At 35.4% G+C, this 16,326-nt stretch overlaps 1 protein-coding gene across 2 annotated transcripts; it reads left to right on the forward strand.

Annotated features, from left to right (window-relative positions):
* The first annotated feature begins 611 nt into the window (after nucleotides 1–611).
* On the forward strand, nucleotides 612–16,092 carry LOC135128018 (flotillin-1). Of its 2 annotated transcripts, XM_064054807.1 has the most exons (8): nucleotides 612–779; nucleotides 8,974–9,049; nucleotides 10,555–10,645; nucleotides 10,735–10,998; nucleotides 11,420–11,518; nucleotides 11,770–12,384; nucleotides 12,440–12,604; nucleotides 15,419–16,092. In XM_064054807.1, exons 1-8 carry the CDS (start codon nucleotides 632–634, stop codon nucleotides 15,434–15,436), a joined length of 1,476 nt encoding a protein of 491 aa, XP_063910877.1. In that variant the 5' UTR covers nucleotides 612–631; the 3' UTR covers nucleotides 15,437–16,092. The 2 variants fall into 2 exon arrangements, with proteins under 2 accessions (XP_063910877.1, XP_063910878.1); XM_064054808.1 differs by lacking the exon at nucleotides 11,420–11,518 and having other exon boundaries at nucleotides 616–779.
* Nucleotides 16,093–16,326: the final 234 nt, after the last annotated feature.

A 16,326-nucleotide genomic window follows, 5' to 3' on the forward strand; every position in this document is an offset into this window, starting at 1 on the left:
GGAAGCGGGATTTGTTGGACTCTATTTCAAGCGCGAAGGAAGTTCTGTCGAATTAAGCTTCGATCAATTTTTTTGACAAGATTTTATAAAAAAAAATGAAGGCTTTTAAACCATTCAAAAAATTGAGCACATACTGAAGGTAGAGGGGCAGTTTTCAGGAAGAATTATTTTGCACAAAATCGTCAACAGACAAATTTTCATATTCTTCTAGCTTCGAACGAAACATCAAGAAAACCCGAAATAACACATTTATCGAAATGACCCAATTCCAGTCAAAAGCACTAAAGAAGCCACTAAATTCCAACCCAACTACGCAACCAGTGTGGGTGGGCGGCATTCCCTTATCGTATTTCCGCGCGTAAATTTCCTACACGTTTACCGCTCTTTTACATGTGTTAATTCCACCTCGAATTACATCTCCAAACACAACCCAACGCGTGCGGCTGCTGTTTACCCAGCACTTGACACCCAGAGCCCCATCCCGCCGCGACGACCGCAGTCCCGATGCCGTCGCCCCATTTTCCCACCGCCCATCCCTCGCTGTTGGCGCCACCGAAGCGCCGACCTGCTCCCTTCGCCTTATCAATCAATGCAGCAATGTGTGCGATGGTAGGATTCGCCGTGACAGCGCATGCGGATCCCAAAACCGAGCCCATCGCTAGAAATTTGTGTCGGAAAAGCGTGTGTTTGTGCCGCCGCGGCCTTTCCAACTAGACTGACGCTGAAGATGACGTGGGGATTTGTCACGTGTGGCCCCAACGAGGCTCTCGTCATTTCAGGTAAATTTCTGTTTTGGCAAATTCGCGAAAGTTTGAGTGACGGAATCGCGGTGCTACTGTTTTTGACGCACCTGAACGGTACGCCTCGAAAACACAAAGTTTATGTGACACGCATGCGACAGCGGGGGCGCGAAATTCGAAATTTGTTTATCGGAACTGAGGCGTTGCGTAAATTTAGTAATTATATCGCGTGGGGACGGGTATTTATAGGTGATTTCGTTTTTGGTGGGGAGGGCGTGTGGGTCATGGTCAGTGAATAAGTAGTGTTTGTGCGGATTTTTTGTCGGTCAATGGAGATAATATTGATCGGCTCTTATTAGTGTCAATTAAAGTTATGACTGGGATGAACTAAGTAGAGTTGAAATTTTATGGACGTTTATAGGTTGACTCAAAAGTGATGTTATAACTTAAAAACGTAATTAAAATTTAAATTTACATATTAAAATGTAATTGTCAAGAATTCTATTCTCTACTGGGAATCCCATTTTATTAAAGCATTCAGCAGTCAATGGTATTCCCAGAAAAAAATTAAACAAATTTACTTGATACTTATTCGCGTGGTGCTTATGTGTCAGTCGTGACGTCACTATGTATAAAATAAAATTGTAATTGACGTTTGAAACATGAATAAAATCCATGAAAAATCAACAATTCTTTCCACTATTTGGAAAATTTTACAACCAATTAACAAAACAATAATGTTAGGTATAACAACATTAAAAATATATTGGAAAGCTATGATTATCACAAATGGCGTAATAATTAGAACGCCCATGGGATCGAAATAAGTATAGAATATCGTACGGTTATTTTTGTTATGTAAATTGTGCCATCCTTTGACTTATTCACTTAAACTTAAGAATTAATTTAGTTCCTGGACGCCGGCGTCTAAAATTGAAACAAACACATCCAGGTTACAAGCAGCTGTATTGCATAAAATGTCAAAAGTGACATTATCCAGCACATTATTTTACAAAACCACAATTACACTGACGAAAGCTCAAGAATTTACAATAAGCGGAAGAGAAAGAAGGAATTTTCATGAAACAAATTCACTACATAAAATTCTGGAGACGAGATGATATTCCAATTCCATAATTTCTACGTAAAATGTAAATGGGGTAACTCGTTATTTCTGGTTTTGACTATATGCGTCAGATACGGATTATGGATTTATTCCATATGTCAACGCTAATCAGTTCATGGTATTAAAGATTTTTTAAGAAAAATATAACGATAATCTGTGGTCAAGTGATGTTTTCCTGTTTTTGTTGTCTGAAATTTTAATAATTCCAAAAATTAACGTTGTTATTTTTAATATACCGTGCATTTAGACACTGTATATCACTACTACAGACTACAGTTAGTACTAGTCATTGCCAGAATTTTAGGGACCCTAGTTCTTACTTTCGTATTTGTGTAAAGTTTGTCTAGAATTATAAGAATTTTATGGACTCCCAAAGTTAATTCGTTTTACAGCCCTGTTGTCAATTTTATTGTACAGCTGAAGAGCGGGGCGAACTCAGGTACAATAAACATCGGCTTTCTCCTGACAGGCTCTTTACCTGTACAAAAGAGTTGACGACAGGGCTGTAAAACGAATTAACGTGGGGAGTCCATAAAATTCTTATAATTCTGGACAAACTTTACATCTATTTGTTAAAAAGTAACATACGGGTGTGCGGGTGAGCTTTTCATAATAAAATTCTAAGATGATGACGTCAGTTTGTTTGGTGTGAAGAAACATAGTAAATTTATAGTTCTGAGGTGGGATTTTGTTTCTGTAACGATAAAATATCGGTACCGATAAAATATGGTCGTCTTTTTCTTTCGCGTCTGAAATTTATATTTTCGTCCTTATCATTTAACGCTTCGTATCGTATCGGTAGAAACAAGATCCTACCCCTGAATATGCATTTCAAACAAGACACTGTTCTCTTAAAATTTGAGGAAAATTTGGTAAGGAGTTTCAACCGATACATCCTGTAGGTACTCATAATACACATTTAGTTAATAATTTTTGGAAATAACGTCATTAAGTTCGTGGAGGGTGTAAAGCAATATTAGTAAGCCACCTGTACCCTAGGTTTAATTTAAAATTGGCGGTAGAACCACTTCGGGGCAAACTTTAGTATATACTTTATAAAATTTCGTTATGCTATTTTGAATTTTTACTTCCCTATGCTAAGGAAGTACTGTAAAGTTTGTCTCGAATTATAAGAATTTTATGGACTCCCAAAGTTAATTCTTTTTATAGCCCTGTAGTCAATTTTATTGTACAGCTAAAGAGCCTGTCAGGGGAAGCCGATGTTTACTGCACCCAAGCTCGCCCCGCACCGGGCAGTCTGGCAGGCAGGTACAAATTTCTTGGAAAAGCTGCGGTTCGAAAAGGGCTGAAAAACGAATTAACTCCCTCTGGGTATCCATAAAATTCTTATAATTCTAGACAAACTTTAATAGAGTATATCGTAGGAATGACTGCTTCCATGTTTTCTTGACGCGACGTTTCATGGCCTCGAGAGTACGAAAAAATAGGTCTGCCGTTTCGGTTTGTCTGCCTGGCTGCTGTTAGATTACAAAACGCCAACCAAAATTTGTCTGATCATCCACACCCACACTGTCACCTTAAAATTTTGCTTAGTAAACGCCATTTCAATTTTATGAAACAATATACTTGTGATTTATGAATCCGCCGTGTTTTAATTGTTTCGATCCTCAGTGGCGTTTCCAATTTTTACTTCCCGAGAGTAAGCGAAGGAAGTATTGTTGTCGAGTCCGTCGGCCGACTCTCTATTTTACGTTTGCTCGACCTTTCGTGACCCCCAGAGTACGAAGAACTAGGTCCCCCATTTCCGTTCGTCTATCTGTCCGTCTGCCCTTCTATCTGTCCGTCTGTCTGCCGTCCCGGGGCCGATTTTGTATTTATGTTAGGAATACCATGGAAGTGGTAAAACGCTAACCAAAATTGTCCGATCATCCCCACCAATATTGTGATGACGTCACTTTAAAATCGTACATAGTAAATGGGTTTTAAATTGAATAAAATAACATAATCCTACACATGCATTTAATGACTCCATTGTATTAAAAAGTCCCATCACAGAAATCTGGTGAAAAGAAACCCTTGAATCACGATTCTGAGAGCGGGGGAAGTGCTGTTTAAACTCTTTCGATCAATTTTTACTTCCCGGGCGTAAGCTAAGGAAGTATTGTAATCGAGTCCATCGGCTGACTGGCTACTTGTATGTTTTCTTGACGTTTCAAAACTCATAGAGTACTAAAAAGTAAGTCTCCTGTTTCCGTCTGTCTTGTCGATTTTATTAGATAGCTAATCTTCGAAACAACAAGACAATTTTGCATTCGGGTTAGGAATATCGTGTTAGATGGTAAAACTCTAATCAAAATTTGGCTAATCATCCCCACCAACAACGGAATGACGTCATCTCCAAAATTTACAACAATGAATCTTGATTAAATTTTATGTAATAAGATTATGTCTATATACATTTAATAAGATTTATATAATAAGATTGATGTACTTGTGGTTTATGAATCCGTGCGAGTTTTTACCTTAGACGTCTAGATTTTTAAAAAAATCAACATTTTGCAATTTAACTTTGAAACTGCAAAACCGATATAGCTCTGAAATCTTGCATAGGTTTTAAGGTTATCGTAAGCATGGTACATCGTTAATCAAAATTTATCCGTTTATCCCTCCCAAAAAAATGATGAAGTCATCTCAAATTTTGCCTAATAAATCCTATCTAAAATATGCAAAATATTATGAATCTATACTTATGGTTTACCAATGCATTGATATTTTTTAGAAATACTTATACAGAGAAAAAATTAATGAATGAGGAAATTTATTTTATTGATCAAATCAAAAATGACGGCCCCATTTTCCAGAAAATTTAAATATACAGTTCTGTTAAAATTTAATCTATAATTTTTCGTAGAATCTGTATTTATTTCTTCACCTGTACTTCAGAAGCGAGGGAAGTTCTATCTAAAAACTTTAGAGCAAATTTTTGTTCTTGTAGTGTCACCAGTTCCACGTAGAAAAACATGGGAAAATAAGTACCTACCTACCGATGGCAATGGGGTGGTGTTCATGGAGCGTCTAAAAAAGTATTATTATTTATAAACACGTTTAATAAGATTCCATACACAACACAATGATAAATTGTACGCATGGGCGATTTGAAAATGTTGAAGATTACACTTTTTACTCAAGCCTGATAACTCGATTACATTATTTGTCCACAGTCTAGTAATTCCATAAGTTCACGAAAATCGTCAGTTCCTCAAATCAAATTAAGTATTCAGTGAGTCTATACATTTTTTGTGCGGTATTACTGTCCCACTGTCTCAATTTAAGTAGTTGTAGTTTTCAGCTCTAGAAGTAAGTACTGACAGTCTTCAAAACCAGATCCAAGGAATCACAAGGATTTTTTGTAGATTTTTGCATCCAACTACACAAACCTCATTTGACATACACCTGTTAAAACTTTTATGACTTAAGCGACTTAACCCAAACCACCCCTGTCAGTCAAACTGGCTATTGTAAGCTCTGTGGACCCGAACCGCAAAATTATGACTGTCCATTGTTGGCATAATGTAGCTGTGAACTGAGTTAAGTAATACAATAGCCAGTTTGACTTATAAGGGTGGTTTGGCTTAAGCCGCTTAAGTCATAAAAGTTTTAACAGGTGTATGTCAAATGAGGTTACTTTAAATAAATGTGAGAATTTTGTAGATCGCACAAAAACTGTTCTTGAGTACCACAATACAGACCTTTACAGAATAATACCAAATCTCTTACTCAAGAATTCAAAACAATCAAAGCAACAATTTAACTTACAATGCTAATTGGAATAATTCCAGAGACGTAAGCTAATTAACTAATTAGTACATACCATCAGTTCTTTGACATATTTTTAGCGTGATTTCAAAAATTCCTAATCGACTTGCGTTAATTTATTTTGCACATAATTGTTCGTATTTTAAAGTAAATGCAAAGTCTGAGCACGATAAGCTGAAAGTGACGTGGAAATTCGTCAGGTGTGGTCTCAATATTGGCTTTTGTTAGCTTGATAATATCAAGTTAATGCCAATTTATTTTTCGACTGGGACTTTAGTATAATTGAAATTTTACGGATATTTTCCAGTGATTTGGAGGTGAAACATTCTTGATGTATAACATTAAAACATAATTGGAATTGCATATTTGTAATAAAATGGAATTGCAACAGTTATTTACATACATAATATTACCTTACGAAGGTGGTAATAGTAAGTGAGTTATTCCATGAAGGAGTATAATATGTTTAATAGTGTTGAAAACGGTCACTTACATAGCGCTCGACTGCGTCTCGCGCCGTATTCCCGTTCCTCATACAGTGGAGTTTTCACACGAATAACATACAATATTTTTTGCGCTGCCTTTTTGAAAAATAGTAGATTGTTTTATTAGGATTAAAAGTGCCATTTTTTGCGACGAGCAAATTTTGCATTTGCGAGGCGGAGCGAAGCGAAGCCGAGCGGATGCAAAATTGCGAGTCAAAAACTGACTTTTAATCCGAATGAAACATACTACTTTTTCGCCAGCCAAAAAGTAAATCTCAAAAAAATTTTAACTTTTTAAGGCTAGGATTAAAAAAAAAAATTAATGCTAGGATTAAAAAGGCAAAAATGACGTTGTTACTTTAGTAACGCAACTTTTTTTTACTCTCACAAAAACGTCAAGTTTTCCGTCCAAAATTGACGTTAAAAGTGACATCTTTTAAGACGGCTGGCGAAAAATAATATTTTTTAATCGCTAAAAAAATAAATATTACTTAACCGAAATTAGTCAGTTGTCGATTTGTTAGAGCCCGCTTTGAAATTCATAGTTGAATTTAAGAGACGGAAATTTCTGCACATATTGAAAAAATTCTAGATAAAGCAACTGCAAATTTGTTGGCTGCAAAATTCGCTGGTCGATATGAAGTGGAATACCAAAAATTTATCAAGTGGTGCGAAGAAAATGAAATAAGCGAATTTTCAGAGACGACGCTCTTGGCTTATTTCCAAATTAGATCGGAAATGATGAAAGGCTCCACACTGTGGATAACGTATTCGATTCTAAAAAGTAAGTAGGTAATGTGGTTTAGTTCTTACCTGGAGATGTTTAGTTTACATTTTCTTGTTGTACAATTCAATAAATAGGTTTTCTCGCAATACAATTGTCTTGTGGTTATTATGATTCTTCGTGAGGTCGCGAACACTCTGAATAACATCATTAAATAAAATTTAAACGGCTTTTTTTAATTAACAAAAACTACTAACAATCAATCATAACGTAACTGCCAAGAGTGTCAAGTGTCAAATTGGTACCAACCCAAATTTTGATCAACAAATTACCCTATTTAAAATTACAATTTAATTAGCACTTTTTTTAATATTTCGAACCACTTTTTGTTATAATAACATTAGAGGTATGATTATCAATTACTAGTAATGGATCTGTGATAATCAATTTATGTTTTCAAAGCTTAAATGCCTCGTTTGTATTTTACGCCAACATAAAATGTCAATTACAAATAAGGCAGGGCAAAAAAACAATTTAAATAATGGAAATGAGTGTAGTAATCTAATACAACCGCATTAATGTTTAAATGTAATTAAATAGCATATTCTTGTATTTGTGGTTTATGAATCCGCCTTGATTTTTTAATCTGTGTCCAGAGCTTCGCAAGGAAATTCAAAATTGATTGGTAATATCCAAAGCAGAACTAGTCATAACGTTTTACGTATGTCTCTATATTGTTTTTTAGAGTGAAATTGAATAAAATACATCGATGTAGTTGATGTTCCCTTTTTATTTTGTGGATTAATTCTCTGTTATCTAGCTAATTCCCTATTCCGATAGCAGTTTTGCATCTATAATTAAAATAATGGGAAACTGGCTAGTAACTACAGTTGGTTTAATTTGATAAAGTAAATTAACAGCACTAAAATGTTGCTGATTTTCATAGACTCAAATTATAACAATCGATCTGAATTGTACAGTTTGTGTACAATTAATTTGCATTCTTTGAATCAATGAAACGTGACCTGATGAAAAGAAACAAATCGGTTTTAGGTCTAATTTCCGGTTACACCCAGAATACGATGTAGAAACAAACGGCTTTGAAAAGAACGTTTACATGGATAACATTTGACACAAAAAAAAATGCGTACTACCAACTGCTAAATTGCCTCAGTAGCATGTATAAAACAATTTTTAATATCTTACAGACAATAAATCTGAAGGCAGTACTTGAGTGTGAATTGTCTTCTTTGAAGAAGGTACTACTAAGAAATTTTTTTAGAACCAGCAACAATAGTTTTTTTAGTTCCTTCAGCTAGTCACAGGTCTTGGATATAGAAAGGTAAAAGTAAAATTTGGGTTGCTTATTGTTTTCTGTTGACTTCAAATTTGTAGGGCTAAAGTGTTATTTACTAACATTTTACCTATTAATTAAAAAAGCTAAAGCTTAGACAAGGCAACCGAGCACTGTAATAATTCTGCACTATTAATTATTATGCCTGGAATTAGTGAAGCGCCATCTGAGAGAAATATCTATCTATTGCAAACAGTTTTTGAAATAAAATAACGTATTCAAAGCTTGACGAAAGATTATGTCTTTGTATCGGTCCTGTGTGAGCACTAAATAACATTCCTTTGAAGTGCGTTGTTGCAGAATCTGCTATGATGTTTACAAAGAATATGCAAGGTAAATTTGTTACGTCGAAAATGCAGCTCCTGGAAAAATACATATGAAAGCATATTTATTATTCATAGTAAGAAATATTTTGGATAAGGATTTTTCTTTCTTTCTTTCGAACGTTGGCTGATTGTTCAAACAAGCAGCTGTATTTGATTCGTCACCGTCGAAATGCATACCAAGTCTATGACATCAACAGATGTGGTGCCATTTCTGACTGATAACATAAACTACAAGCAATTGCTTTTTTTAAAAAGACGAAAAAATTAAGTCGCTACCTTTTGTACCAATTTACTTAACCAGATTCAACTTGATTGCGATAATTTGCTTTAATTAATTAAGTTAGTATCGACCCAGCTGCTTTCTACAAGTGTAGAAAAGATTATTCTGGCTGCTAACGATAGCCCCAACTGACACATTTTTATGACTTTTTTCTTTTACAGGATGTTGTTACGGCAAACCGTTATTGATACCGGGAGGGAGAGCGTTTGTATGGCCGGCGATTCAAAGGATACAAAGGTATACTTACGTAATACTTATGTAATGAGGGTTAATTGAAATTAAATAGATGTTCTTAACACACGCCTATACGTAGCAATTAATTATAACGCGAAATTTTTAATTCGCAATATTTTCGAAGTAAAGTAGGCATTGGTATGTTTTCTTCATGTTGGACAAACTGATTTGATGGTATAATTTTTGTCTGTCACTCTCAGTCGTCTGACATAATTAACCCGCCATTTACTTTGAGCTGGTTTGCCATAGACAGGCACCATAATTTTTGTGATCCTTGGAAAAATATAGCATGTCGGTGATTAAACCACACTGATAAATGTCACAAATGTAAAAGTAAAAATGGCAGACACATTCAATTTTTGACTGAATACGTAAATATGCAAATAAAATTTGGAGAAGAACTGTTTTTAATATAAAAATTATCGTCTCCAATAAGCAAGAAAACAAGAAAAGTAAGGTCAGAATTTCAGAAGTTAAAGTCACAGCGAAATTGATTAATAAATTGACGTAAAATTTAAACCAAAGTTAAAATTTATAAGGATTTTAGTTTTTTAGTGTATTTCGACAATGTCATCAAAAATAATTTTGACCTAGTTGAAAAATGGAAACATGTAATCATCCCTTCAAGTTGATCCCTTGTTTCTTTTGACATTTCTAATCTCTTTCCTTCGTTTCCACCTTCCGAACCCGTTAAATTAATTAGTGACGTTTTATGTGAATCAGACTTGCGTATTATGCATATCCATAACCTGATCCTATTATGTGAGTTAGTTTTGAAACAAAGTTTCTGTATGTTTAACAATCCTTTTCATGAACAACGTACTGGTTTAGCAATGGCATCTTCCCGATCTCCATTTCTAACAGAAAATTTTAAGAACAATGTATGGTATACAAACAAACATTACGCAGATGATATCTTATCTCTTTCAAGGTTCTTTTGAAAATTCTTTCCTAAATGTTATCAGTTGTATCTTTCCTTCAATAAAAGTCACATTTTTAGTCTTACTACGTATTACAAAAAACATGTCCAATCATTTATTTTCTTATCACATTTATAGAAAACCTACAATACTGATACCACCTACCTTGGTGTTTTTTTCACCCCTCATGCATAAATTCGCAGCATTTACTTCTTTATTCTGTAAATTATTCCACATTCCCCTAAGTCATGAAGTCTTTGAGGCTGAACTTGGTATCATTAAACAAAAATAGCCAGTAACAATAAATTTCCCTTGCCCTTAGGTATGGAAATCTTCTATAAAACCCTTTCAATTCTCCCATAAATTCATCTTTGCTTTTTAGAGCGTCTATTTCAAATATTAGATTTACAAAATTGCAATTAATTAGAACTAATTTTCTTCAAATCTTTTCCACGACGTAGCTTTAGGCGCAGGGTTAAAGATGGTGTTTTTCATGAGTAACTAGAGCAGAAATTTAAAAAATCACCCAGTTGTATTAATTATTATAAGTATTAATTAACACACTTGTAATTGCTGTTGAATTTTCAGAATATGCCTAAATACTATGACCTTAATTGTGGACAGTCCGACGGTATATACAAGTCAGGGAGTTCCAATTTCCGTCACAGGAATTGCGCAGGTACGATTCTAGTGAATGTGTTTAATTATGATTTATGTTGACTAAATAAAACCAGATCTAATATTTTGTGGTTTTAATGTGGTTTATAGGTAAAAATTCAAGGTCAGAACGAAGAAATGTTGTTGGCGGCCTGCGAGCAGTTCCTAGGGAAATCACAGAATGAAATCCAACACATTGCCTTAGTTACATTAGAAGGTCACCAGAGAGCCATTATGGGTTCCATGACTGTCGAGGAAATCTACAAAGATCGTAAAAAATTCAGCAAACAAGTATTCGAAGTAGCTTCTTCCGATTTAGTTAATATGGGAATCACCGTAGTTTCGTACACTTTGAAAGACATTAGAGATGAAGAGGTAATTTCTTTTTTATAAAAGCGTAGCTAGTTTTTATTTATTTACTTTATCTATTTATTATTGTTTTTTTAATTTGCAACAAAAGGGTGCCAAGGTACGTTTATGGAATTTTTAGTTGTGGTAGTGTTATATCGAAGCGAGGGATTATTTTCTTCCACACGGTGGCAAAACTTGACACGCATTCCAGTGCTTCTCATATTTTCGTTCAAGGTATTTGGTGTTTTTTGAAATATATACTCCCTCGAGATTCTTCATACTGACAAAATTTTGACTGTAATGGGTGTGATTGAAAAGAAATGAAACCACAATATATTTCAAAAACACGCTCTGACATTTACGTTCCTCCTCATTTCTTTAGATCCGACAAAGTCCATCCCCGAGGCATGCATAAAATGCTAAAAGTATGTCTGTCCTTTTTCAGTGGATCTACATGCCTAAAAAGCAAGTTGTGAACGAGGGGAACAAATCCTCGCCACAACGTGTTGTTGTGAAGACGATGACCATACGAAAAATCCGAACGGTAATTACACTCCACACCTTCCAAAATAAGAGACCCCAAAAATTGTCAGGCTTCATTTTTTGTTAAGTTTTGCCAACCGTCAGAACATAATCCAATGCTTCTTCTCGTTTGCAAAACCATCACATGCATGGCGTTGAGTGTTTTCAACCAACCCAAAAAAAGCCGCCGCATTGGCACTAAGAAACCGCTTCATTCTATGATTTCAATCGCTGTCTTGCTCGTTCATTTTCACCCCTGCACCATCCGTCTAGGGCTACTTGAAAAGTCTCGGAATGGCTCGTACCGCAGAAGTAAAACGCGACGCCCGAATCGGCGAAGCCGAAGCCCGATGCGACGCCACAATCAAAGAAGCCATCGCCGAGGAGCAAAGGATGGCTTCGGTGTTCCTCAACGACACCGACATCGCCAAAGCCAAGCGCGATTTCGAGCTGAAGAAGGCAGCCTACGACGTCGAAGTCCAAACGAAGAACGCCGAAGCAGAAATGGCGTACGAGCTGCAGGCGGCGAAGACGAAGCAGAGGATCAAGGAGGAACAAATGCAGATCGTGGTGGTGGAGAGAACGCAACAGATCGCAGTCCAGGAGCAGGAAATACAAAGGCGGGAGAGGGAGTTGGAAGCGACCGTTCGTCAGCCAGCAACCGCTGAAAAATACAGGTTAGAGAAATTAGCGGAAGCCAATCACAATAGAGTTATCTTGGAAGCTGAAGCTGAAGCGGAAGCCGTTAGATTGAGAGGTGAAGCCGAAGCTTTTGCGATTGAAGCCAAAGCGAAGGCGGAAGCCGAGCAGATGGCAAAGAAGGCTGACGCATGGAGGGAATACAAGGAAGCTGCTATGATCGACATGTTTTTGGAAGTACTGCCAAAAGTAAGGTGCCTATACGGTTAACACGCAAGTGAAGACTAATTTTTTTTTATTATAGATTGCGGCTGAAGTTGCTGCCCCGATATCACAAACTAAGAAAATTACGATGGTGTCGACTGGCACAGGGGAAGTCGGAGCTGCCAAACTTACAGGAGAAGTACTAGAAATCGTCAACAAAGTCCCCCAACTCGTCAAAAATTTAACCGGAGTGGATATCGCCAAAGTAAGTGTTATTTTTTTTACCAATTAAAAACTAAATTGAGTAAAACAGCAGAGGAAAAGTTTAATTCGATCCAATAGTTTAATGAATGATTCTGCTTTGTCGATAATCGTAACGAACAATGTTTAATGTTGATACCACTACACATAAAACTTAATTATGAAAGCGACAAACCGTAAACAACATTTTATTGGTCGTAAATCACAGAAAAATGGAGAATTTTGATTTTGTCACACAAATATGAACAAAAACTTAGAGAAATAAAAATCTTAGACGTTAAAACAAATTGACCAAACAGGTCGCCTAGACTTACGTAAAAACTACCCACAGCTGGTTCACCCACTATAAAATCTCAAATATCCTTTTACACATCTGACTAAATTGAGATTAGGTTGTTTCAGTATTAATTTAAAAAATCAATGATGCACTTTGTTACGATTATTAACTTTCCCATAGCCATGACGTATCACTTCTCCTGTATTGGAATTCGTGACGTGGTGGTATTTTGCAAAGCTATTATTTGATTGTAAATTATTCATGAAATTAATTTGTGTGACATGCAGTTAATTAACATTACGGCAAGTACACAAAGGTGGTCAAATTTTCCAGGAATTGATTAATGCGACTTGATGAACAGAATTTTAAAGCAAAAAAATGTGTTCATACACATTTTAAAATTGTATCCAAAAAAAAAGCTTTGGGCCAATTGAAGACCTCTATTCTCAACTGCCTAGCTCTCAAAATTAAATCAAAACAAATGTTCTGAATCAATGCAAATATTTGAATGTTACAATTTAAAAAAATGGCAAATTTAAATTAAAAAAAAATCCAAATCGCATATCACCGTTACCGAGATCGACGGCTCTGATCTAGGTGATGGAACTCCTCATTTCCAGCTTTACATTGTGTTGTGAGATTTTCCAGCCACAATACCCATCCTCATGGTGCAAGACTGTTTCCCATAATTGACCGTATTCCACGTGGATTGTCGTCAGGCAAACTCGAGCTAAAATCCCCCCTGCTAACATTGCCGCAGTTGACCAAGGAACTTCATCTTATTCCTTTTGTTATTGATTTTTTACTTCCCGAGCGTAAGCAAAGGAAGTATTGTAATCGAGTCCGTCGGCCGACTCTCTACTTTTACGTTTTCTCGATCTTTCATGACCCCTAGAAGACGAAGAAATAGGTCTCCCATTTCCGTCTGTCTGTCCGTCTGTCTGCCGTCCCGGATTTTTATTAGACAGATAGGTAATCTCCGAAAGTACTGGACCGATTGTTGTGAAATTTTGTATTTATATTAGGACTATCATCTAGATGGTAAAACGCTAACCAAAATTTGTCTAATCATCCCCACCACTAATGCGATGACGTCAGTTCAAAATTGTACATAATAAATGGGTTTTAAATTGTATAAAATAACATAGTCCTACACATGTAGTTTATGACTCCAAATTGAGTTTTTACCCGAAACGTCCAGATTGTTGGAAAAAAAATCAAAAAATTATGAAACAATATTTTGCAATTTAATTTTAAATCTGCAAAACCGAATGCTTTGAAACCTTGCTCTAGCAGCAACGTCAGCGGGAACAGCAACTGCAGCGGCAACTTCAACGTCAACAGCAAGTTTATAAATCCCACTTTAGAACCAGGAACAGTTTGTGGCGACACAATAATACGTAGTAGTAAGCGAAGAAAGATAAGCTCCTCTATAGTCTAGTGGTAAGGGCACCCGCCCGGCAAGCGGTAAACGTGCGGTTCGATTCCCACCGGAGAAGCAACATTTTTCTTGGCCTACCTACAAGTTGAAAAATTTTGTTGCTACATACTCATTTCACTGATATATATTTAATTCGAACCTAGAAATTATTGACTTTTCTGATTTATTTTTATCAAATGTTCATCAGTTGTTTTAACTTCGGATGGTAGTGGTAGCTTGAAATGGAGAAATGGCTGGGGTCATTTTTTGTGATATGCAATTATTTTTGAGCAATTTGAAATTTCTGTGGTAGGTAATAACAACATATGATGATCACACGTGATTTTTCAATAATGTCGGCATGTTACAAAATTTCCTTAACCTTAAAAAAGTAGAGATACTTTCTAGTAAAAATCAGCAAAAAATTCTTTTAGAGATTAATCTTTTGATTTCACTTGTTTCCTTCCGTCTTAATTTGTTTACCACTTTTAAAATTTAAAACCATAAATTCAAAAAAAACCTATCCCATTTGATTTCACATTATTAGCTTGTTAGTCAGTGATTACACTTTCATTGTTGTTTAAATTGTTTTGCGCCTATCTACACGCAATCTGTAATTTCGGTTTTCTGTTTAATAAACTTTATTTGGTTTATTTTTCTCGACATTTCATAGCTTATTTTAGGAAATAAAAAATGACAACTGCTAATTAAATTTTTTAAAATACGAAACTTCTGAATCTGTGATTTATGAATCCGCTTTGATTTTTTACCGAAAGTATCCAGATTTTCACAAAAAAATCAAAATTATATATGTAATAGCATTTTGTAACAGCTTATAAGTAACGCCGAGCAATGAATTATAAAATCGTAAAATTTCACAAAATCAAATTTAACATGATTGGCGCTATATTTTGATGTAAATTAATTGTTACTGTCAATCAAGCCCGTTTTGACAACAGGAAGTAAGGTTGGGTGACAGGTCTACCAATTTCAAGCAAAAGTTGTTCATACCAACTGAAATAGTTGGTCACGCTGTATCACTCCACGTTTGAACTAAACCTCTGGAATAAAGCTACGACTTAACCTCAAAATAGTATGATATATGTACTTTTATTTTCCAGAACATCCATGCCGTATAGGACAACGACGTCCGGGGCTTGAGGACCAATTTTAACATCTAGCAAACGCCTTCAAAAGATTGACGATGTTGTAGCTTATGAATCTGCAGTTGTTCCGAGATTATAAATCAGGTCAAGCCTTATAAACGTTTCATATGTGTAAATGTATATTTTTTGTATGCCATGTATGTGATTTTAGTGTGTACAACTTTTACCTGCGTACAAGGAGATTCTCGACAATGACGTATTCTTTGTAATAATATAATAAGAAGAATAATAATATTATCACATACAGTAAACGGCTTATATGAAGGTCATGTTTTGGAATCACTTGTATGTAATTATTTCTAAAACATTGTTAAACCTATTATAATTCACGCAGTTTTCCGTGAATCTATTAGTTATTATAATGAAAGTACCTTCTCTAATGATACTGTTCACGTGGTGTTCATTCTGTTTGTAAAGCACAAGTTGTCCAGTAATCAAGGCCGGGCTCGATAATTATTTCCTGTATGATATTTATACTTAATATTGTAAAAAGTGGTTAAACGCAGTGGTAATTTTAGAGTATTGATGTGGAATCTTGATTGTTGATTTATTATTGTCACAACGCCAAAAGATTATGCGAATCACTGTAAAGTTTTAGCTTAAACGAATAAACGATATTTTATTATGAACATGTTTTTTATCTTTCAAATACGTTTTCCCAGAGCCGAACAAATCACTAGTTTCGTCAGTGGAATTTTTTTTTATAATTAACGCTGGTAATTACGCGGTAAATACAACACATTTAGTCGCAGCTTAATAACAACGAAATGGGACACAAAATTAAAATGGCGTAACAGCGTCTGATAAACATGCTCAGCACACCTCGTGTGGTCAGTGTATACCTTGAGGATATAAATGTATCT

Source organism: Zophobas morio, unplaced genomic scaffold (assembly GCF_036711695.1).
Source record: "Zophobas morio isolate AGI-343-1 ecotype UQ-CSIRO unplaced genomic scaffold, CSIRO_AGI_Zmor_V1 ptg000012l, whole genome shotgun sequence".
Taxonomy (NCBI): Eukaryota; Metazoa; Arthropoda; class Insecta; order Coleoptera; family Tenebrionidae; genus Zophobas; species Zophobas morio.

Coding starts and splice junctions, on each gene's coding strand:
- LOC135128018 (XM_064054807.1), top strand. CDS start 632: ATGCGGATCCCAAAACCGAGCCCATCGCTAGAAATTTGTGTCGGAAAA. Junction 10,646..10,734: donor CCGTCACAGGAATTGCGCAG/GTACGATTCTAG, acceptor TGTGGTTTATAG/GTAAAAATTCAAGGTCAGAA. Junction 10,999..11,419: donor AAGACATTAGAGATGAAGAG/GTAATTTCTTTT, acceptor GTCCTTTTTCAG/TGGATCTACATGCCTAAAAA.